The sequence below is a fragment of the Oryza glaberrima genome, chromosome 5 (genome assembly GCF_000147395.1).
Source record: "Oryza glaberrima chromosome 5, OglaRS2, whole genome shotgun sequence".
Lineage (NCBI taxonomy): Eukaryota > Viridiplantae > Streptophyta > Magnoliopsida > Poales > Poaceae > Oryza > Oryza glaberrima.
In genome coordinates, this window is record NC_068330.1 from 23,446,024 (window position 1) to 23,470,544 (window position 24,521).

General features: G+C 47.9%; 3 protein-coding genes across 3 annotated transcripts; 2 read left to right on the top strand and 1 right to left on the bottom strand.

The window, feature by feature from the left end:
• The first annotated feature begins 6,418 nt into the window (after positions 1-6,418).
• LOC127774901 (uncharacterized) lies at positions 6,419-7,896 on the top strand. Its single transcript, XM_052301191.1, has one exon. The coding sequence runs from the start codon at positions 6,456-6,458 to the stop codon at positions 7,677-7,679; it is 1,224 nt and encodes a 407-aa protein (XP_052157151.1). The 5' UTR covers positions 6,419-6,455; the 3' UTR covers positions 7,680-7,896.
• Positions 7,897-9,132: 1,236 nt separating this feature from the next.
• On the top strand, positions 9,133-10,359 carry LOC127775167 (uncharacterized). Its single transcript, XM_052301488.1, has one exon. It carries the CDS (start codon positions 9,133-9,135, stop codon positions 10,357-10,359), a length of 1,227 nt encoding a protein of 408 aa, XP_052157448.1.
• Positions 10,360-18,864: 8,505 nt separating this feature from the next.
• On the bottom strand, positions 18,865-22,566 carry LOC127774573 (uncharacterized). Its single transcript, XM_052300841.1, has 5 exons — positions 22,346-22,566; positions 21,199-21,305; positions 19,950-20,774; positions 19,503-19,670; positions 18,865-19,412 (listed from the first exon to the last, which is right to left on the bottom strand). The coding sequence occupies exons 1-5, from the start codon at positions 22,419-22,421 to the stop codon at positions 18,918-18,920; spliced, it is 1,671 nt and encodes a 556-aa protein (XP_052156801.1). The 5' UTR covers positions 22,422-22,566; the 3' UTR covers positions 18,865-18,917.
• Between the last annotated feature and the right edge of the window lie 1,955 nt (positions 22,567-24,521).

Sequence of the window (24,521 nt, forward strand, 5' to 3'; positions counted from 1 at the left end):
ATGTGTAAATACACTTTCTATCCGAAACAAATGTCGCCTTAAACGCCTATGTTGTATGCTTATTGGTTTATCAGCCACAACCAAACTTTAAGCTTTTGAAACTTAAATTTAAAGATGATAGTAAGATTTTTTTTAATATAGTTTCTTTTCAATATTGATTTTGAAATTATTAAGAACACATATATAAAATTTTATTTATACATTATAATTTTTTTACTTCGTTCATTCTTTCACGACTTATGAGCCATGGGGCAAACAATGAGAGGCTTAATCTGAGGTGAAAAAATATTTTAAATTGTAAATATCTCGGTGTTTGAATTAGTATTACTCCTACCTTATATGTGATGCTTTGACAAGGGTGTTTAGATTTGATTGGGAATTCATGATTCAAAAAGGGTGGTAACTGGATAGGATAAAATATCTGATAGATTGGTTAGGCCAGATGTTGATCTTATTAAAATATGTACAACTTATATACAAATGTATAAGTTTAGACTTCCACTTATTTAGGGTAGCTTTATACTCATGTTGCCTATTGTTTTTTACTTAATATTGTGCTACGTGGCCAAACTTCTTGTAAAGTTTGTTGCTGAAAGTCGAGATCCCCAAGCAAACATAATATATTCTACCAACTAATATCTGGGGTGCGTCTATCTGTTCTATACTTTACTTTGCTCGCTTATGGAAGCAATGGTTTTTCTAGAAAATAAATTTGCATTGTTCACAATTAAATCGCAACACAAAAATAGTACATTTCGATGTACTCTTTTGAATTAAGCTGTTCTTCCTCATCCCTTATGCGCTTCTCTGCTTGTAAAATTAAAGCTATTTTGTGATCAATGAAGTTCATCCGATCAACGGTGATGACATTCCTATGGCTCCTTTAAATAATTAAGCAAAATAATAATATATTTTTCATTGCTACACAAATATACTGTACGTAGGAAGATAGAAGATCTAACAAAATCTTGCCATGCCCATTACTGGACCTTTTAGAATGGGTGACCTGTAGTATCTGCCTAGCAAAATGCCAAAGCAAAATGGAAGAAAACAAAATAGCCGGAGGGGACCATGTGGCCAGCCTCGGCGAGATGACTGGTACACATGTGGTGCCCCCTTACATTTTCTCTCTCCATTGTTTTCTCTCCAGTCTCCACTGTGCCCAAGCTTGACACGTCGCCCCATTTGGTGAGAGTGTTTTGCCCCCGGCAAAGTCTGAATTCGCACCTTTCTAGGAGGCCGGGCCCACTCCCCCTCCGGCCAATGCGAGCCCGCCACTTGTCCACGTCGGATGCGAACACAGAAAGGACTAGCAGCAGCAGTTGCTTTCTGTGCCGGCTCTCAGCCTTGTAACTTTTGTCACGATGAGAAGTGAGAAGAGTGTGACATACGGCTGCTCGATCCAAGGAGAAAGCCAAGTGTCGCACACTTGGTAGAATTCCGAGGATAACGTTTGCGTGTACCAGGATCGATCGGTCTTTCAACTGGTAGTAGATGGAAAGGTTGATCGAATCCAGGATTTATCAAATCGTTCGGGGTGGAATTATCATCGTTTTACAGTTTAACTGTAACCATGTGGTTACTATAAAAACCGTGTATATTATCGTGTGGTATTACCGTTATTTTAAAAACTAAAATAAATATTACACGTGATAATCACGATAACCATACAGTTTTGTAAACGTCCATCGAATGAATGAGAGTCACAGCTGGTCGTGACTCGTCTAGGAAACAAGATTATACGGTTATACGAAGAGAAAGGATTGATCTAGTACTAGTACTGGTGCACTGTACATTGTCATGATCACGGTCACAGGGGTGTATACTTTTTTACGTGGATGAATACGTACGGAGTATGAGTATTTTCGGTTGAGCTTAGGCTGTGTAGTTGAAAGTTTGGGTTGAAATTGGTACGATGTGACTAAAAAGTTATGTGTATGACATGTTAATGTGATGAAAAAAAGTTGGAAGTTTAGATTCAAAGTTTGAATATAAACACAGCCGTAATTAGCTTGCCTCTACGACCCTGTCGTAGTTCGTGTCATGTCCAAATCCAACAGAGCGTTCGAGAAGTACTACAGATCAGCTCTTCACTTTCCCTTTTTTTTTTTCCTTCGGTTTCATGTGATTATGTGAAACGTGATGTATTTATGTCTCGTACGTGCTACCACTACTACTTGAAATGTGGCGGGTTCCACCAGCGAGTTCGCGAGTAAAAATGACGAGGCGATCGATTAACCTGCACGTACACGGACCAAAGAAATAAAAGAAGTATGGGTCGCCAGCGCGTGGGCAACTCCCACCGGGCAGAGGCACATGTACGCACGCACAGTGTGGGGGTGGGCACGTACGGGGCCGCGACGTGCACACGATGACACGGCGACATGTACAGGCGGCCGGCGCCGCTCGCGCGGCGTCTCGATATCGGGGGGAGGGGGGGGGGGGGGGGGGGGGGACGCATCACCGCGCGCCCGGCACACGTGAGCACTCGCGCGCGCGTACGTGCAATGCACCGGTCGTTTGATAACCGCGCGAGATCGGTTTTGATCGCCGAGATCTGCACGCGCACGCCGCGTCGTGCCGATCGATCGTGATCCCGCCGCGCGCTCGCGCGCGCACCGGTGGATGGGGGCGCCTCGCTACCGAGTGATTGCGCCGCGTGCGCGCGTACCAGCCGCCGTGACTTGGCAGCTGCGACGCCCACCCGCGCGCGAAAGCCAGGGTTGCTGCACCGATCGAGCATCAACCACCCATCCGTTGGCGAGCTCTCTGGTGGTTGGGTTTTGGGCCTTTTGGCGATGGATCGCGCGGGAACCTGGAATATTTGATCAGCCAGCTAGCGCGGAGATGCGCCCGGGGATCGATGATATGCCGGGCGTTGCCCCGGCCCGCCACGCGCGCACTTCTGCATGTACGACGGTTGTGTTCTTTTAGTTAGGTGTTTGGATAATAGGAATTGGGGTGGGATTAGGATTAAGAAATAAACGAAGGTTTAGAATTAAATGGAAGATGGAGAATGAATGGTTAGGATTTAAATATGGGTAGAAAATTATTTTCCTTTCCCATTTGCTAAACACTGTCTTGAGGTTGACAACCTTCTCTTCTAGTATAAAAACAGAACGACACATTAACACATGATTAATTAAGTATTAATTTAGAAAACTTAAAAATAAATTAATATGATTTAAAAATATTTTTCTATAGAAAATTCTTGTAAAAACACAAAGTTAAATAATTTGAAAAACATGAAACTAGAGGGTGAAGTTGAAAAAGTGTTGTAACAGAGGCTAGGATCTATTTGGTATCCCTTTTCCCAACCACTCTTCTTTGTTTTCTGCGCACACGCTTTTCAAACTAGCGTTTTTTGCAAAAAAAAAAAATTTCTATACAAAAGTTGCTTAAAAAAATCAAATTAATCCATTTTTTTAAAAAAACTAATACTTAATTAATCATGCGCTAATGTACTCAGATGTGCGAACAGCTGGTTCGGACCGCATCATCGGCTCGGCAACAAAACGGACGGATTATACGAGACGAGGCGCATTTCAGAGGAAAGTGAACGAGGCACTCATGATAATTGGGTACTACACCGACGTAAGTGCCATTGAGTTGTAAAACGGCGACAGGTTTAATTATCTCGAACGATTTTGACTTAGGTGATTCCAAACTACTAAAAATGCAAGGCGGAAAACATATGAAAAGCTACAAACCTCCGGAGAAAGCAGGGAATGAGATTATTGGATTGCAGCTAAGCTGGCCGGGATATGCCGTGCACACGTCCCTGTCATCGATCGTTACGTGTTCCTCCCTGTGGAGCCTCGCCATTGGTCCAACTGTCCATCAACGCCTTTAATTTTTATACGACGTGTGAACTTAGCTGATGGGAGGAATCCTATATACGGATGATAAAGCGATCGATATTAGTAGTAGCTTTCACAGGAGCCCACAAAAGTGGCTCGTCTCGTGCATAATAACTTATTTCAAGGTCGAGCTCTTGCAGTGGTCCTCAAACGTATCGAAGGTTTTGTATATGGCGCAAAAGACCGATATGAAGAAAACTTACCCTTTAATTTATGGCATACTCAAAATATCTCAGTAGAAGTGGCAACTTACAAGCATCCATCTGCTGATCTGCATATATATAGTAGTCGTCGGCCGCCTACTATTTGACCTAGCTAGTTAATTCCATCAGCCTGAGCTTGTATTGACGTCTGATTTATCAGCAAAGTTCACCCAAAAAAAAAGTCAAATCACGCTACGCAGAACAGAATGGTGGTACATGTAAAGATAGATTCACTCACGCGGGTGCGCTTAGAATTGAAATTCAATGAGAGCAAGGGATTTGCCCGTTGGTCTTCATCCTTTTTAGCGCGTGCTAGGGGATGCACTAACGATAGTAACACGTGTGTTATGTTGTAAGCATGTATGTTTCTTGTTTAATAGAAAAAAAAAGGTGCCATCTATATAACATTTGATTAAAAAAAACACCTGACAAATCGTGCAAAATTTATACCGTGGGACCATTTTAAGATTCATGCACGATATTTCAAACCCTGACCCTCCTGCTTCCGCTCGTCATTCCCTGCACCGCCACCACTAGTTGTGAGCTCGCACACGCGATGCCTAGGGTCAACGGCAACGGTGAGCTCCTCCCCTTCATTCCCCTCTCCCTTCACTTTCCTAAATCGGCGGTGCGAGTGTCCCCGTCCCACCGTGGCAGCTCCCTACCATCGGATCCGCCACCACTAGCAGTCGCCTCCTAACCACAAGCTTTGGTTTATCTCCATCGCCGACGCCAGCCCACTATCCTTCTCCCATCCACGTGGCTTCGTGCAGCCAGTAGCGTCTCGTCGTCCACTTGTGTCCACTGCCTCCCACAACCATCCTTCTGAGTCCAGTGATCCCCCTCCCCTCTCGAGTTAGGGTTTAGTGATCGGGGACCCTAAACCCTAACTCTACTTCCTTTGTCGAGCTGCCAGAGTTGAAGGGGGTGTCGTCAGAGCCAAAGAAGAAGAGTTGAGGTCACCGGAGCACAAATCATGAAGCTGTTGGAATTAATGAATGGGCCTTAGCCCACTCGAAGATTAATTCTTTGGAAAATCACAAAAGCCCACCTCATGGGATGACATGCGTGTGGAGTTTAGTACCACCTTGCTTATTCTAGGAGAGGGGGACCTCCTTAAAAGGGAGGATGCCCTCCTAGCCACTTGAAGCATGTGTGGTGGAGAGAAGAGGGGAATCACACGCGCGCGCTCGCTCGCCTCGCCTCGCCTGGCAGGGCAGGGCAGGGCAGGGCAGGGCAGGCGGCGCGCGTGCACGACGTACGCGTCGAATGGTTCCGAAAAATCCGGTGCGTGCAAACGGCGTGGAGTCCGGATAAGTTACGTGCGACTTATCCGGTTCAGTTACGCGCAGTAGAGATCGTGCGGGCGCCCTGATCAAGCGACCCTTCTCTATATAAACCGACCCGCCGTCTTCACGCAACACACGCGAAATCAATCTAGGGTTTGCCTCCTACTCTGTACTGCGCCGTCGCTCGTAGACTACTCCATCTCGCTCGCCGGCGTGCACCGGCGATCGGGAGAGCAGGTCTCCGGAACCTCTGCCTTCAACGTCCTGCATCGGGAGAAGGCGGCAATAAGGTTTTTGGGAAGCGCTTCGCGCGACTGCTCCCTGTTCGTTCGCGACGGCTCGCCTTCCTCTTCGCTCGCGTGTTTCGTGCCTTCGTAGACGCCTGTGAAAAGTTTCGACCAAGCAGCCGGTCTTTCCGTCACCTCGGTACGTATTCAATATGTTGCGCATATTTGATCTGTTCCTGTTATACTGTCTAGTTTACATGTGTAGATCTAATGATGCGTTCATGCTAGTTTTCATCTGTAATATCATGATTTATTTATGGAATAGATTAAATCATTATATGCCCATAATCTCAATAGAAGCAAAATCCCAAGATCAATAATGTGCAGGATTTTAATAAAAAAAATTTGTCGCCGGCCAAATTTGCCAGCTCAGCTGCATCAACACAAAAGTGCCCTAGTAGTTTCAAAGTACAGGCCTGGCCTATTTCATTCCGTGCTTCCGGTATTCAACAGGCCGACCGCCGACGCAGCCCGCACCGCCACTCTCCAGCGGACGGATGAACCGGCCTGGCCCATCAAGTGCACGCTCTCATGGACCGTAACGGTCTCGCCAGTCGCCACGAAACGTGCGGCCTATACTAAATGGGCCGAATCGGTTCAGCCACGTGCGGCCCATGATATTGGGCCCAGAAAGTCAAGTAGCCCATCGCCCCATCCCCTCCGCGGCTTCCAGAAGCAAAACGGAATCAAACTCCTATCATTTTAAGCCTTCGTCTTCCCCTTCCCCGTCGAGTCGTCGTCGTCGTCGTCGTCCTCCCGTCTCGTGCCATTCGCCGCAGAGTCCCCAACCTCCACTCCCCTCCTCGCCCGTCTCCAATGGATGGCCATCAGTTCGGGCCATGGAACCTCTTGCCCGACGACATCCTGGAGTTGCTGGTCGGCCGCAACCTGTGCGAGATCGACCGCCTCCACGCGCGCCGCGTCTGCCACTCCTGGCGCGCGGCGTTCGCGAGGATCGAGCCCCCGCCGCCGCCTCCACCGCTGCCGTTGCTCCTCCTCCCGGAAGCCGACGACGACGAGCACGGTCTTGCCTTCTCCTGCGTCCTCAGCGGCTGGGACACCCACCCCTTCTTCCTCCCGCGCGCCGCGCGGCGCCGCGCCCGCTGCTTCGGCTCGTGCGATGGCGTCTGGCTCTTCCTCGCCATGGAGGACGGCCTGCAAGGCGACCGAGCTCGAGACCACGTCCTCGTCAACCTCCACAGCTTCCAGTTCCTCGACCTCCCCAACGTGATCCGCCTCGACCACACGTTCCCGCAATTGATGAAGGACATCGAGATCGCGATCGTCGCCGTCACGCTCTCGCGCCAGCCAACCCAGCAAGGATGCGTCGCCGCCGGCATCATCGAGCTCCCTCCCTTCCCCATCGGAGTGCGGCCGTTCGCGTTCTGGCGCATGGGGGATCGGGTGATCTTGCCTTTCTACGAAGACGTGTTCGGGGATCAAGCAGTAGAGGACGTCATATACCACAACGGCTACTTCCTCTTCCTCACCCAGGACGAACACATTCGTGTGTGCCAAGAGCCGGTCTTCCACGACACCAACGTGGACGTGGACTCGATCCTGTTGCGATTCGAGCCGCGCGTCGACGACGGCGACGCCGTCCTTGCTCGCTACCTCGTGCTGTGCCGGGGGAAGGTGCTCATGGTCGTCAGGTTGGGCTGTCCACATCGCCGCTCGCCGACGTCGGCGTTCCGGGTGTTCGAGAGAGTGGACTATCTGGTGGTGAACGCCGGCGTGGTCGAGGTGCTTGAGCACACCTGGAGCGAGATTGACGAGCTCGGCGGCAGGATGCTGTTCCTCGGGCGAGGCTGCTCCAGATCCTACGAGGAGGCCGATGGGTATCCCGGCATGGAGGGCGTCTACTTCTTGGATGACCGGAGCTTCCGTGATCCGATCTTCCACGACCCGGACATGGTGTTCGATCACACCTACCATTGCTGCGACAATGGCAGATGGTCGAAATCACCGTTCAATGTCGATCGCCGCTTCCCGGAGCGAGGCCGGTCGAAAATCTCTCCTCCGGTTTGGATTCTCCCTTGAAGAAATTAACGAACACGGGTTAGTTCAACAGGTCAAGTTAGTTTGTGATTGTTTGTTTCTTCTTTCTGAGAATCTGAGTTCGATGGTGTTCTCGTGTTCAAATTGTTGCTGATTAGTAGTAGATAGAATTTGCCTGCATTTCTTTGTGGTGCAAAGCTGAAGGCAGAACCCGTTTAGTGCTGAATTGCTACAGACGATACTTGCCGTTGATTCAGTGATATTCTTCACATGTCTCAGTGAATTCAATTACACTTTTAAATCTATATATAAATGAATTACTAGTTGCTAACATGATTGTTACTGATCTGCAGTACGTACAGACTTCTAGTTTCTATGATATTTAGATCATGTGCAGAATGAGGTGTGTGTAAGAGTAATGTACCAGGCTTGACCTTGTTCCACTTCCTTTCATGTTTCATGGTTCCTGAGAGTTCGATGACAATATTATACATCGGACATAGTTATGGTTAATCTTCAATTATTTGTTAGCTTTAAAACAAGTCACATTTGCAGGGCTTGCAGCAGACCAGATGTGATCTGGTGTACTTCAACTTCTGTACAACTTTTGCTACACTCTGTTTCTACCTTTTTGGATAATTCAAGCAGTATATATCCTTGTGTTGTGGCAACTGATAATTTCAGTGTGGACATGTGCATTGTTGTGTGACCAGATCACATCTTCGGTCTTCCTTATTTGGATGTAGATAGTTGTGTCCATTGTTGCTCACTTGCTCTGTTTAAGGTGGTTTTTTGCATGTAATCAATTATGGTTCTGTAAAAACCATGGCAGCCTATCTATTTCCCCTTGATTGAAGATTTGACTATTCTGCATGAATATGTCCAATGCAGAGAACTGAGACTTAAAAACTTAACTATTTTCACTGTGTAGATAGCATTGCAGCAATCTTTGTATGCGACTGCGACACATATACTGATCATCTGAAAAAAATGAGTTTATATGCTCAATAATGATACAAAACTATGCGCATCCATATATAATCACAGCCCTAAATATCGTCCCACTGCACTGCATATTAACCGTCCGATTGTCTACCTGATGGATGCAAAGTCTACGTGATCAAAACAGTAATGGGCCTTATAAGGCCACGTATTGTGGCAGAAATTTGACGGGCCATCCACGGAGATGGGCTAGAAAATTGGGCCATGCAGTGAAACGGCCCACTGCGGCAAGTCTCCAGTTCGCTCGACTTGAAGTTTGCAACGCCTCTTCTTCCTCCTCTTTCTGAACTCTGCAAGTTGCAAGTATTTTCTTCTTCGTTTTTTTTCCCTTCTCCGCGGCTTCCAGAAGCAAAATGGAATCTAACCAACATATATATACAGCAGTAGCACATCGTCTTCTCGCCTCGACCTCTCGTGCCATTCCCCTTTCAATTCGCCCCGCAGAGTCGTCGCTAACCTCCAATCTCCATCCACTCCTCTCCCGTCTCCTCCAATGGCGGTTGCTGATGATCGGCGGGGGCCTCGGGGATGGGCGCGCCTCCCAGACGAAGTCCTGCGCGAGCTCTACCGCCGCATCCCGTGCGAGATCGACCGCCACTACGCGCGCCGCGTCTGCCACTCCTGGCGCGCGGCGCTCGCGAGGCTCGAGCCCCCGGCGCCGCATCCCCAGGTCCCGTGGCTCCTCCTCCCGGAGACCAACGAGCACGGGCTCACCTTCTCCTGCGTCCTCAGCGAGTGCCGCGCACACCGCTTCTTCCTCCCGAGCGGCGCGCGGCGCGCGCGCTACTTCGGTTCGTACGATGGCGCCTGGCTCTTCCTCGCCGTGGATGGCCGAGGAGCACAAGCACAAGACCACCTCCTCGTCAACCTCAACAACTTCCAGTACCTCGACCTCCCCAACGCGATCCTCCTCCACAACTGGTACGAGCCGGACAAGCTGGACCTCAAGAAAGTCGCCATCGTCGCCGCCGCGCTCTCGCGGCCGCCAACTGAACGAGGATGCGTCGTCGCCGGCATCATCGAACCTTTCCTCTCCGCCCACCGAGTCGCGTTCTGGCGCATGGGCGATCGGGTGATCTCGCCGCAGCCGGCGTGGCCGTTGCCGCTGGAAGAAGTGGAGGACATCCTGCACTACACCTTCAACCGCAACGGACGGGAGCATGAAGCTTTCCTTGTCCTCACCACGGAGGAAAACGTGCTTGTGTGCGAACCGAGGTTCCATGGATCAAGCGTGCAAGTCCTCTCGAATTTGGTGCGCTTCATTCCGCGTGGATCCGACGGCCAGCCGGTCCTTGCTCGCTACCTCGTGGAGTCCCGCGGGGAAGTTCTCATGGTCGTCAGGTTAGGCTCTGCGATTCAGTACGATCCGTCGGCGGAGGAGTTCAGGGTGTTCGAGAGAAGAGATTTCAACGACGGCAAGTTCAACTGCATATGGAACTCGATGTCTGAGCTCGAAGGCCGGATGCTGTTCGTCGGACGAGGCTGCTCAAGATCCTACGAGGCGGCCGATGGCCCCGCCATGGAGGGCGTCTACTTCTTGGATGACCGGAGCTTCCGCGACCCGATCTTCCACGACCCCTACGAGCAGCCGATCTTCCGTCGCGCCAACCGTTGCAGCGACAACGGCAAATGGTTGGAAGCGCCTTTCATCCGGCTCGACCGCTGCTTGCCGGAGCGAGGCCCATCGAAATGCTCGCCTCCGGTTTGGATTCTCCCTTGAGATAAGGCTGTGGCGACGTCGTTCTTCGTTGCTCGATCGACAGATCGAGTTAGTTTGTGATCATGCCCGGCGTACATTTCTGTTTCTTGTTTGAGTGATCTTTGTCGAGTTCGATGATGTTCTCATGTTGAAACTGTTGGGCTGATTAGTATTCGATAGAGTGGCCTGCATTCTGTTTGTGGTGTAACCTGAAATCAGTATACGTTTAGTTCTGAATTGCTACTGATGACTTGTTGTTTCAGTGAGATTCAGATTCATCAGGTGTCTCAATGCATTCAACTAAAATTTTGAATCTGTAAATGAATTACTAGGTGCTAACATGAATGATAGTTACTGATCTGCAGTACTGACTTCTGTTTCTCTGTTTTTTTAGACTGGTCGACTTCTGTTTCTTTGTGATATTTTGTCCGGTGAGGCATGTGTAATGTCAATGTACCTGCAGGCTCGACATTGTTCCATTCCTATGGTTACTGAATTTGATGGTATTGTACTTCTGAGATTGTTTTCAGTGTCAGCAGAAAGACAAAAACAGTACTTGTTTTCCAGCAAAAGTCACTTGCAGGCTTGCTGGCTTGCAGCGGTGTTCTTTGCCTCTGCTTTAAACAAAACTAAATGATCTGGCTCTGTTTAAAGTGGAATTTCTTGCAATCAATTTTAATCCTGTAACTCTGGCAGCCTAGCTAATTTCCCTTGCTTGAAGACTTTAACAATTCTTAGCATGCATTAGTTAGTGTCCAATGCAGAGAATTGAGACTTGAGGACTAACTTATTTTCATATATTCAATGCAACAATCTTAGCATGGCATACAGACCTGTGTAGTGAGATTTGAGAATGATATATAATCAAGTTATCAATCTGAAAGATATGCCAAATATAATCAAGTTCTGATCTGTCCGATTATCGACGTGTTCAAAAGCGCCGTAAATGACTGTGGGCCTGATTCGAAGCCCACGATCTCAGAAGGCCGATAAATTGGAGTAAATCACGGACCATCCAAAGAGAGGAACAAGTCCACTTTTAGTCCCTCAACTATACGTTGAGTTTCATTTGCATCCCTTATCCGCAAAACCAGATACGGAGAGTCCCCAACTTGTAAAACCAGTGCATATCAAATCCCCCAGTAGTATTGAGAGCTGTTTTTACTGATGTGACGACTACGTGGCATGAGAAGGAAAATGGAGTAAAAAGAAAACGGAATTGCTAAAGCTCTATCGACATAAAATTGAACCTCAAATCTTGCAAATTTTGGATCACTGGATGTGCTTCACGATTCGTGCTCTTCTTCTCCAACTCCGGCGACCACCTCTTCTTCTCCGGCGCCGGCGAACCCAAACTCCGGTAGAGGGCCGACGAATTAGAGTCCCGAGGTGGGGTGGGGGTGGGAGGAGGGGAGGGGGAGGGGAAGGGGGAAGAGGGGAGGAGTTTGCCGGCTTTAGAGGGATGGCCGTGGGAGACGGCATCCCGGCGGTGGGCCGCGGATCGGGCGGGCGGCGAGGCGCCGGAGCCGCGGGGCTGGAGGACGGCGATGGGCCGGTGTTGGTGGCGGGGCATCTCGCCGCCGACGACTCGAGGAGGAAGGAGGGGGGAGGAGGGGGGGAGGGGGAGAAGGCTGGCCGGGGGAGGGGGGGCTCGCCGGCGCCGTTGACGCCCTCCGACTAGCCGGCGAGGTGGGCGGCAACGTGGTGGGGTGGTGGCGGCGGGGGATCGCGCGACGGGGACGGGAGGAGTGGTGGCGGCGTGATCTGGACGGGGAGAAGGAGAAGAGTTAGGGTTAAGGGGTCTGCACGAATATTAAAGCATATCTAATGGTTCAAAATTTAAAAGATAGAAGGTGGGATTTTCATACGTAGACAGCCCCCACGAGCCACCTACCTCCTGCATACATGCATGTGGTTTTAGGTGTACTTCATTTGCTTGGTATTAAATGTACTGAATCCATAGGTCCAATCGATTTCCTTGACCATAGTTCATCGGTTCCTCTTTCCAAGCTACCGCTGTCCGCCGCTTTGAAACCTGCTCTGCCTTCCCCTTGGCTGCGCGCCTGCGCGTGCAGTGAGAGCGTCGAGCTGCTGCTACACTGGCGTCGAGCTGCGTGAAGGACGCCTTGCTGCTCTGAGGCAGGCAGAATGTGAGGGAGGCGCCGAGCGAGGAGGTGTTCACGGACTCCGTCGACGGGAGCAACTCCAGCTCTGACGCCGCATCCTCCGACGAGTGGCCGGTGACTATGTCGCCGCCCATGAAGACGGTGGCGTACTACCGCCTCAGTGCCGCATTCTCGGTGCTGAGTCATCGCCCATGAAGATGGCGACGTACTGTTGCGTTCCCAACACAGAGGTGGCCCGTGTGGCCGTGTCCCCCCGTCATGGCCGGCCGTAGGCGAACTCATCGTGATGGGCCCTTTAAGTTATAAATAAAATTTATTGATATATATAGACGTTAATTTTACTTGCAAAACGAAAACAAGTACATCCATATATTAAATTTAACATGCTTGGTAATTATCAAGAAATAAAGTCGACCAAAATAACAATATATTTGTAACTTGGAACTAATATCATTGTTCATTAACTTAATGAAGAATAGAACCCTATTCCATTGCTTCCTATGAAAAGATACTTCTTCCGACATTTCTTGATGCAAAATCATCAAGAACGGTATTAAGATCAATAGTGTCCAAGATATCCTTCTCGATTGAGCACATAGCCAAGCCATTTAACATTTTTTGCGACATAGTTGATCTCAAATAGTTCTTCAACAACTTCAATTTTGAGAAACTTCTTTCAGCTAAAGCTACCGTCACAAGTACGGTTAAGAGAATTCGATAGGCAACTGAAACATTTGAATAGAAATATGCATCCATAACAAACTTCAGAATCTCAGGTACGGACATCGAAGAATCTGGCAAACTCACATGCAACACCTTTAATTCTGAATAAAAATCATTGATCTCAACATCAGATGACGTACTAGATTACTAGTATTAGGTGTTGGCCCCTCACCATTATGGGCCCCCCCATCATCATGGGCCCCCGGCCGTCGCCTCGGCTGCATAGGGCCAGGGCCGGCCCTGCCCCCCGTCGACGCCGTCGCCGATATTAGGTACGTGAATGACACTGAGTACCCTGAACCTGCCCCGGGATGCTCTGCCGCCGCCAAGAACAACCAGTTCTTGTACACTGGGACGCCGCCTCCACGCTCACTGGTCGACAAGACTCAAGAACAACGACGTGTAGGCGGGAGAGAATCGAGCTGCGAAGACGAGCAGCACCATGAACTGGCGTCGGTGAGCACCACCTTCCTTTTGCTCGAGCTCGGTTGAGAGCTGGGAGCTTGGCCTCCGAGCGCGTTCCACCGGTCGATGGGGTGTATCTGCTCGCTGACTCTCTCCATCCTGTCCTAGTGTCCTCTATCGCCGCCTCCTTCGACCACCACCATCGGTGCCATTCCCCCGCTTCCCTTTGAGAGAACAAAGAGGCCCAAGAGAGACGGGGAAGCAGGAAGAAATTGACACTTACATGTGTTATAGGACGTTTTGACTTTGGTCAAAGTCAAACTACTTCAAATTTAACTTTGTTTATAGAAAAATATAATAATATTTATAATATCAAATTAGTTTCAATAAATCAATAATTGAATATATTTTCAAAATAAATTTATCTTGGGTTGAAAATGTTATTATTATTTTTCTACAAACTAAGTTAAACTTGAAACAGTTTGACTTTTATCAAAGTCAAAACGTTTTGTAACCTGAAACGGAGGTAGTATATTTTTTGCTACATAGTCACCACGTGGGATGGAGACCAAGTCAACAAGTGCCAAGTTAGTCAAAACCGCTCTCAATACTGCCAAGGGATTCGATCTGCGCTAGTTTTATAAGTTAGGGGACTCTCCATACCCGATTATGCGGTTAAGGGATGCAAATGAAACTCGATGTACAGTTGAGGGACATAAGTGAACTTCTTCCCCCAAAGAGATGGAACCCAATGTTACCCAAGGGCCCAGGATTCCCAAATCCCAGCCTGTAAGGCTGTAAACGATTATGGACATTTTGCAAGCTACAAGGTTTTTTTTTATTTAGTAAATTGCACTAGCGTTCCTTAAACTTGTAACTAGGCTTCGCTTAGATTCATAAACTTGCAAAACGCGCATCAAGATCTTTAAACTTGATTTAATATATCATCCCGGTCCAAAGACTCATTTGACCGCGGTCTTGCCTTAGAGCATCTGTAGTGTGGCGTTGGTTTGTTCTGACAAAAAAAAAATCGAACGAAATATTGGTTCGATCCCTGCAGTGTGTAAATCGATTTTGATGGGGCCCACCAAAAAAAAGTCTAAGTCCCACCTTTCCCCTCTCCTTCCTCCCACGACCAGGCGGAAAAATCCGTGTGCGCCTGTTCTCGTTTTCTCCCTTTCCTCGTTCCCCTTCCTTTCCCCTCTCCCTCCCCAAACCTTCCAAATTTCCAATCCGGTGATAATCCAGAAATTAACCCATGGAGAAGAGCAAATCAGGTCAACCAGCTATGAATCCAAGTATCCAACTAGATCGGATCCTTCACAGCGCTCGGCGCTCGTGTGGCTCGTGCTCGCGGACGATGACATGGCACAAATTTCTTTTTCCCTTTTTCTCTTTCCTTCCTCCACCTCAAGAGGAGGCAGTGAGAGAGACGGTGCTAATCATCGGAGACAGCGGAGTGGTCGTCGGCTGAGCGGAGGCTGGGGGGACGACGACAACCCCGGGCGGCGACTGTGACAACGAGCGGCGTGGTGGCTCCGCCCGAGGGCGACGTGGGCGGTGAAAACGCCGTCGCCCCCTCTCTTCCCCTCCTCTCCTCCGCCTCGCCGCCGCTAGAGCAGCCGCCCTGGTGTAGCGGTTGGGGCACCACGAGACCGGACGACGGGAGCACGACGCCGGTGAGCCTGAATCCGGCCCTTCCTTGGCCGGATTTGGGCTGGGACGAGCGGGACGGTGGCGACGGCGGCGGCGTGTGGGCCACAGGGAGGCTGTAGCGACGGCACGAGGGCCGCGCGGCCGGTCGGGCGGCGGTCGGGCAGTGGCACGACTCCCCGACGGTGGTGGTGGCGACGGCGGCCGGAGGTGCGACGGCCTTCGTGGATGCGGCGGCGGTGCGTCCTGGCGATTGCGGCCCTAGGCCGGATCTAGACGGGAAGATGCCGGGCCGGCGGCTGCTGCAGCTGAAGGTGGCGTGGCGCGAAGGCTGCGGTGCATCAACTGCGGCTGAGGCTGCACGGCATCGGCGTCAGCGTCGACGGCGCTGGAGGTGGTGCAGCGTCCGGGCGGCTGGACGACAGCGGTGGCATTGATGCCGGAGGCAGCGAGGCGGGCAGTCGGCTGGAGGCGTGACCGGCGACGATGGCGGCCCGGGTGGCCATTGTGGGGCGGCGAGGTGGCGGCGGAGCGGTAGCTTCGGCGAGGCCGCCGTTGGGCTTGGTGGCGGGGTTGTCTTCCTTGAGGTTGGCCAGGCGTTCACTGTGTTTGGGGAGCTCCTCCCCTTTTTTGTGGGGAGCTTTTAGGCACAATGGAGGCGTTGGCCGGCCTACAGGGAAGACTCAGGTTGCCAAGGCGAGGTTGTTCCCGGTCCGATCCCATAGGTTGGGTTCAACGTGGAGGCTGACGGGCGGCGTGGCGGAGGGGGCTTGAGTCAACATGCTAGGGAGCGGCGGCGGGGTCGTCTTCCTTGCGGTCAGCCAGGCTAACTCTGTTTGGGGAGCTCCTCCCCTTCTATGTGGGGAGCTTCTTGGCAGCCTGGAGGCAGTGGCCAGTCCACAAGGAAAACTCAGGTTGCCGAGGCAATGTTGTTCCTTGTCCAGACTCCCTTGGGTCAGATTCGACGGGGAAGCCGAGGGGCGGCGTGACGGAGGCGGCCTGGATCAGTGCGCTGTCGAAGGTGATGGGTGCTGTGGCAGTCTTATCGTTGGCAGGACTGGAAGCCGGTCGATGGAGGGGCGTCGGTCAGGTGTGGCGGAAGCCATGTGCCACCGATGTTTAGTTGGTGGTTTCGGATTAGGCGATGGACCATGGCGGTAAGGGGTTTCGAGCGAAAGGTTAGCCTAATTTTTTTGGGCCAACAGTGATTACGCTTTCGGACGTGGTAACCCTCCTGAGGGCATTGTTGAGGTACCCCTCATCCCTTGGCAAGGAGCTATGGGTGAAAACGTTATCCTGTTTTTGGGATGGATGACGACGGTGCTTTTTTAGCGTTGCGACCCTCGTGAGGGTGTCGTTTTAGAGTCTTGCGCCATGGTGTTGTTGTTGGCCTAGGTGACGATTGGTCTCGCATAGCGATGGCCGGTTCGGTGCTCGGTTTCCCTCTTTATAGCGTGTGTTTGCGCGATTGACACATGGTTCAGAGTGTGTGCTCTGGTGCACTTCCTTCCTCGACAGCCAGCTGCTGATGTAAAACTTTTCTTGTAACCTTTTCTTCCAATCTTAATTATATTGAATGACCTCCTTCGGACATTTCGGCAAAAAAAAATGAAGACATGCCAAGGCATTCTTTTGAGTTGCCAATCACTTTTGCATGAACCCATGCAGGATCCAGTGGCCTTGAGGAAGAAACGATAGACAGAATAACAAAGAAAATCTCTCAGAAAACACTTAAAAATAGGACACAACTACACCGAGAGTGTTAGCTAGATAGTGCTAAAGAAAAACATCCTTCTTTTAAAAAAAAAGCTACTAGTACACTCAATATCTATGTATTTTTTTCTTCTTAGAGAAGTTTCTCTTAAATTACTTATCCGATTTATAATCCGATTATACCGTTGTATTCGTTGCAATTAAATCTTTACAACAAGATCTTACATGATTATATTTTGATGAAAAATTATAAATTACTTTTATCATATATCTAAATTACTTTTAGATTTCACTAAATTACTTCATAGACATATAAAATTACTTCATAGACATATAAAAGTAAATTCAATAAAACCTAAAAGTAATTTACATATATTATAGAAGTAACTTATAACAAAAAGAAAGTAACTTTAATGAATGCCTTTTTTCATAGGACATGAAGTCATATTTTTATCCCTACAACGAATTTACTTCTAATGTCGTGACAAAGTCACGTCCGTTTTGTTTTAAGTTACTTTTATAATATATATGTAAATTACTTTTAGACTTTATTGAATTTACTTTTATATGTCTAAGAAGTAATTTAGTTAAATCTAAAAGTAACTTATATATATATATATATGATAAAAGTAACTTATGTATATAATAAAAGTAATTTACAAATATAAATATTTTTTATTATAATATAATCATGTAAGATCTTGTTGTGAAGATTTAATTGTAACGAACACAATGGTGTAATCGGATTGTAAATCGGATAAGTAATTTAAGAGAAAACTTTGTTTGAAGAGGAAAAAGGGCATGCATGCATGTAGTACGAGTCTGATGTAGTAGACTCCACGTCTTCTCCATATTCAGGCGTCGCTGGTTAAGACAAAAACGAGAGGCCTCTCCAATTAGATTTTACGTTAAAAATAACTGTTAATACGGTATTACTGGACAGTAATTCTATTTATAAAGCATACATGCTCAAATGAAATGAAATTAAGCAGTACAAATATTATGCAACCACAGCACCGAGCATAGAAGTTCTGAAATTGCTAACACTGCTAGCGGTAACCGGCGATTTCAACTACAATGAAATCGAAAACCGTGAGATTTCACTTGAACACAGTCCAAATTACACGAGACTGAAAAAAATATGAATCGGATAGAGCACAAGTACAGAGTAGTCCACCTCTCGTTGATCATCAGATGGTAGAGGCCGACCGCATCTGCGTCGGCGGCGGCTTCTTCCTCCTTGTGCTCGCCGCTCTCCAGCCGGCAGATCTGCTCGGCGAGCTCAGAGAGGGGAAAACCGGGAGGAGACTGGGCGGAGTCGGGCGAGAAACCGGAAGTCATTGGCTGATTCACAGCGGCGCGCGCGAGCTCTGGTGTGTGTGTGTGTTGGGGGGGGGGGGGGGGGGGGGGGATGGTAGGGGGACTAGGGCGGGTGGCCGCGGCGGCTACCGGCGGACGTCGGCGAGATTTCCATAGAATCCGGCGGTTGCCGCGGGGATTTCGCCGGTTGCCACTGGCATCTGAGCTTCGCGGACGCACGAGGCAGCGAAGGAGATATTTCAATTTACATAAAAATCCTCTAAAATCCATGTATTTGAAAGATGCTCGGGCTCCTTTGGAACAGAGCAAAAGTGAAAGATCTTTTTATCTGAAATTCGGGATGTCTATACCATATTAAAAACATATTTGCTAGAAAACTTCCGTAAGTTTTTTTTCCTCAAAACATTCAGATTTGTGACTACGGGATCGCCTCGAGATTTACGCATGAAGGGAAATAAAGTGCTAGATTTTTTTTCACACATGTCACCATGCGTACGACAATTTTTTAGATACTCTCAATCCTGGACATCACACAAGCAGTGCCGAACACATGACTGAAACAATTCCCAATGCTCATCCATGTAAATTACAAAATTATAAATATTGGATAAATTGCATAGGTAATAACCAGGCATGTGATTATACAGGTTTTAACAATAATGAAATGTCCTCAAGCTTAAGATGAGGTGGGGAATAATGTGACCCGTTTTCCTTTTCTAAGGCGTCTAAGCGTTCAAGATCATGGCACCACGTACAAGGCTCACGAACAGTTAACTCAACATTAGATGGAACTTTCCCCTTGATGTATCTTTCAATTGCCATGACCCCTCTATGGGCTTCCAAGATCATCTCCCTTCTTAGTGGGTAGCATGAGCCGGTTTTGCGGATAGTAGTCGTACAACATCTCCCAATATTTTCAAGATCATCCACATCACATACAGTATCCAATGTAATAGTTTCCAACGATGTTGTGTTCTCGAGTATATGACATGTTAGCTCAACCATGCTCGTCGCGGAGCAGAATCCAATGATCATCACCTCCTTCAGCCTCTCATGCTTGTGTCCAGGCATAGTTCTCAAATTTGTGGTTGTGTCACCGGAAACTGAATCATGCTTCATTCCTCCCTGCTGCACCTGCATAGTATAACAAATGATGGCACCTAAATATTGCATTGGTTCACAATAGATACCAAGATATAATTGTAGGGAAGAGTAGGAACTTACAGACAAGATGAAAGTATCCAAAACAGGAGATGCGTGGAGAACTGAAACCAAAGACAAATAATCGTATTCTGGGGGGAAGGCCTCATCACTACCATCAAGACCATCAAAATAAATCTCCAAGTACTTCAGGTGGAGGAATTTGGCATCAACCATAGGTGTATTAATCCTCTGCATAAAGATACATCATATTAGTTAGGGTAATTTTACTATGCTTGAGAAAGAATAATACCGGGAGGTAACACATTTTCTAGTATAAAACTTGGTAGCTCTAGATAAGGTATATTTCGAGATACTAAAATTTTGAGTGTAAAATTTAGATATCTCGAGATACTTCTCAAAGACCGTAAAATTTATCTGTTAGTTATATTCTAGGAAATTAGTGCATGGCTACAGATTATGCCATCACGATCACACAAATAACTAAAAGTATAAAGTTCCCGAGTATACCTCATCATCAGAATATATGGTAAGACTTTCAAGATTTGGGACAATATTTTGAAGCTTGGTAATAACATAACAGAGGAAGTTGGTCTTATCATAGAAGTTTATATCTAGGGTCTTCACTTGCGATGATTGTCCAAGTGAGAGTTCTATTAGGTTACCAGAATATATAAGACTGGACAGGTTCGGAGCTTTGCTCTCTATCATTTGCAGATGGCACAAATCCACATTCAGGTAGCTGAGTTGCTCCAGCAAACATGGTATCTTCAGATATACTAACTCTCTGCAATAGCTGAGATCCAAATGCTTCAAAGCAAAACACTCAGAAAGAAAGCAAGCTAACTCATCATCCGTAATAAGAACAGAATGCAAATGCAGCTTCGTCAGATTTCTCGAGCAACCAAGGCCAGCCATAGGGCGGAAGGCACAATTGACAAGCTCAAGATGCTGAAGCGACCTTCCACTCCCACCAGACAAAAGTGAGCATGGGAAGCTGTATTCCGAAGGCAGCGAAAGAGTGATTTCTTCAATTCCAGATGAAATAGCAATCTGAAGCCAATTGTTGAGACGACATATAAGTTTGCGGCGACCACAAACAAGCTGAAATCTCTTCACACCAATGCCCGAGTGATTCTTCAGAATGTGATCAACTCTAGTGAAATACCTTGCCATATGAACCTTCCAATGTTTTTTCTGTTCCAAGCCCAATGTTTCCGTTGTTAAGATGAGGTTAGGATAGCGTCTCCACGAACGAAGAAATGCTTGAGATACACAAGCAGCACGGGCAGCATCTCGCAGCGGCATTAAGGAATGTATATGGCGCCAAATGTCCTGCACAAGCGTGGGAAGAACAGTTGAAGATTGGGATTATAAAGGCAAACAGTTTGCTCCAACTAAGAAAAATAGGACCATGCATATAAGATTGTACCACATGTGATCTGTAAATGTGCATGAAATTAAATAAATCGAGTTAATTTGGCCTTTTGTGTTTCTGTGTTATTAGCTGGGAAAAAAGAGGAGCCCTGGTTTTTTGAAACATGCAGTTTTTAATAAAAACTTTCTGTTTATGACTTTATGGTTGCCATGCCTGCATTATAACAAAGTACCAAAGTACTTAAAAAAATAAAATCTGCTGCTTAGTTTTACTTAGCTTAGAAGAGGTCTACTCAATGTGTGCAGACTGCAGTTAGAGCAATGATATATTCTTACTTGCCATATGTCATAAGTGTTCCATAATCAATATCTTATGGCATACCTCCGTGAGGTATGGCCCTGAATACCTCAATCTTTTAGCACCCTGAGAACTATCACCCCCTCGTAGGAATGTGCCCTTTCGTTTAGCCATGGAAGTAATTGCTCCATCTGCAACACATCATGTATGGTAATGGTAATAAATAATACAGACACCAACAGAAGGAAACAACAAACTGGGGCATTTTTTTTTCTTTACATGCAACGTTTCCCAGGGGAGTTAAGTATTGTTTCTCTAAGCATGATTAGATATGGGTGTAAATGTTGCTGAGTGAATACTGCTGGCTCCTCTGGAACCATCCATTGTTTGATCACTGCATTAATCCTATCTTAAACTACTTTTTTTTAATAATAGCAATGGATCTTTCATAAGGCACACAGCTATAAATTTAATAATAAAAAAGAGGTAAAGATAAAAATAATTTAAAATAAGAAATAAAGTGGTGGGACAAATCCCAATTCCCCTTTATTATTGGCTAGCGTTAAACCATATAGATTTTTTAGCTAGCAATTCTAATGAAACTACGCTACACATAATGGAATAAGAGACTCTTGGCTACCGATTTTAATTTAAACACTTTTTTAATAAGTATGAAATACATAAATTCACTCAATTTTTTCAAAATTTTTAAATTGTGAGTACATACCTAATTATAAGAATTTTGATTCATATCTATACATAGCAACAAAACAACTTAAATTTAACTTTATTTTACAATCCATTATTACATACCTAACTAATTATATGTTTGGATGCTATATACCTACAATCAAAATATAACAAAAACATGTTTAAATTCAGTTCAAACTTGTTTTAACCTAGTTAGTAAAGTAGTTAATGTTAATACCTAAACATTTAAAAAAAATTCATACTCATTTGAATTAGGTATACACACATAAAAACAAATCCAATTTGAAACAGGAAGGAGCACTGTTTGAGCACTACACCCTGCTTAAATCAAACAGAAAAAAAAAAGGGAGTAAGGATGGTTGCTATGATGCTATCCACTCTGCTATGCGCTATCCGCGAAAGCGAAGTTCTTACGGTCAAAATAATGAACATCGCCTAGCCGGTGACACAGATCAATCTCAACCTAATTGCAAACGAGCCTTGTCGCACGAGACCGAGGAGGAGAGGGAGGGAGGCTTACTGCGAGCTTGGGCCTTGCGACGACGACGGCGATCCCGCTGCGCAGCCATGAGACGCCTCAGCGCCAACATCCCCATGGTAGCAGCAGCGACGACACTTTCCCTCCTCGCTCCGGATCTCTCCGTCTGTCAGCCAGCTTCGATTTTATTTTATAGTATCAATCTATCTACCTTGGTTCGAATCGGAAGCACAACCACACCAAACGCAAGGGAAGGGATGAAATCTCCCGAGTCCCCACGCCACGAGGAGACGTGGCAGAGAAGGGCGAAAAGGAAAATGAGGAAAAAGGGTGCCCCACGAATAGACGGCTGGATATTTGGGCCGCCGCAATGCAAGGCCCACGAGAAAAAAAAAAGGCTTTTCGTAAATTAGCAAAGCTTTGCTTGCCACGTCATCGCCTGATTCGCCTCCGGCTGACCGGGACGGCTTCTACGCCGCCACACTCTGGATGCACGACCACCACCCCCGCAACGGCTCGCCGCCATCCTCGCCAACTTCGGCTGCCTCAACCTCCTCGAGATCATCTACCGCGGGCCGCGACGAACACAAGGAGGTGTGAGAGAGAGAATGGCTCAATGCGATGATTGATTCACACCACAGAGTATCACATGTAGGTTCTCGAGCGGATGGAGTTTCGGAGGCACCTGCTCGTTCCGATCACGTGGGATGAATAGAACCGGAGACAGCGCAGGAACAGAAAGAGAGTATCACCAAGGAACAATAGCAGGAGGAAGATACATTCTTTGAGAGCCTTTGCCTTGCATTATATGTAGAGAGAAAGATCTCCATTACCACACAAATAAATCTCATTTGTTGTGAAGGTTACTACAAAATGAATCTCTCATTTGTTGTGGAGGTTCCAACACAATGAATCTCTCGTTTGTTGTGGAGGTTACAACACAATGAATTTCATTTGTTAATGGTGACTTTATTTTCGTCTGTTACAAAAGGAAAGAGCAGCAGGCAGGCTCGGCTCGGTCGGTTACCTCGGCCACGCCCACGGCCGAGGCTGACTCGGCGCGCGCGCGTGTGGCAGTCCAACCATCACCTCAACCGCTTAATAAGGAATCTCCAATATCACCCTATTTAAGTTGAGGTTCTTTTACCTAAATTTTCATGGCAGCATTATTGTCTCTAACATTACTTGTGGGCTCTTGAGATTTTAATTGAATTAAATTGCGCCTAGCCTATTTATTCCAATATTACATGTATAGACATCAACCTTCCATACTCTCTCCACCGACTTATGGAAAAAATATCAGGAGGAAAACGGAAGGTGAGCCATGTACAAGGAAACTAGGAAATCACATTCCAACAGGAGGGAGGAGACGACCGGCCCGAGGATCCCCGTCGTCCCCGCCGCTGCGTCGAACATGCCGAGGCTGCGCGGGTGCCGGTCGACGCGGCCATGCTGCACGACCTGGTGGCCGCGGCACTCAAGGGCGATCACGACGAGGCCGCCGAGCTGCAGTGGCGGCGCATGGCCTGGTGTCCGCGCTGGCCGCCGGAGGGCGGCTAAGCAAACTACGTAGCGCTGTGCGGGCTGTCGTCGGGCGCGGAGGCCGTCGCGCTGGGGCTACCGATCTCGGAGTCGGAGGTGAGCAAGGATCCGTGGAAGGGACGGGCGATCACCTTCGACGCAACGCAGCAGCTGCACAAGGTGTGCGGCGCGACGCTCCGGTCCAACTCCCAAGAGCCGCGACCTGGACCTGCAGGCTGTGTTCGACCGGATCCTGCCCGCGGGCGGGCTGGCCAAGGCCCAAGGACATGATGGTGAGGAAGGTGTTCGTGCTGAGCGACATGGAGCTGGATGCTGGCGCGTGGCGGTCGCAAGACGAGCTGAACACCATCAGGTGCAAGTTCGCCGCGAAGGGGTTGTCGGCGCCGGAGGTGGTGTTCTGGAACGTGGGCGCGCCGGCGTCGACACCGGTGGTGGAACCTCAGGAGAACGCGGGCGGTGGTGAGCGGCTACTCAAGTGTTGGATTGATAGACTCAACGTGTGTATTCCATTGGTGCATAGCACGGAGTACTACAAGAAGCCCCGTGGCCCATGAACCGTGGAGCCGGCGAGGAAAAAGTACACCGAAGGTCCCTCAACTTGTCATCGAGTTACAAAATCGTTCCCCAACCGTAAAACCAGGTATTTAGCGTCCCTCAACTATCAAAACCGGCCACT

What these genes read in the sequence shown, in the direction of transcription:
- LOC127774901 (XM_052301191.1), top strand. Translation starts at nt 6,456, where the DNA reads ATGGATGGCCATCAGTTCGGGCCATGGAACCTCTTGCCCGACGACATC.
- LOC127774573 (XM_052300841.1), bottom strand. Translation starts at nt 22,421, where the DNA reads ATGGGGATGTTGGCGCTGAGGCGTCTCATGGCTGCGCAGCGGGATCGC. An exon ending in TCGCAAGGCCCAAGCTCGCA is followed by an intron (nt 21,306 to 22,345) that starts GTAAGCCTCCCT and finishes GATGTGTTGCAG; the next exon opens with ATGGAGCAATTACTTCCATG. An exon ending in CCATATATTCTGATGATGAG is followed by an intron (nt 19,671 to 19,949) that starts GTATACTCGGGA and finishes ATCTTTATGCAG; the next exon opens with AGGATTAATACACCTATGGT.
- LOC127775167 (XM_052301488.1), top strand. Translation starts at nt 9,133, where the DNA reads ATGGCGGTTGCTGATGATCGGCGGGGGCCTCGGGGATGGGCGCGCCTC.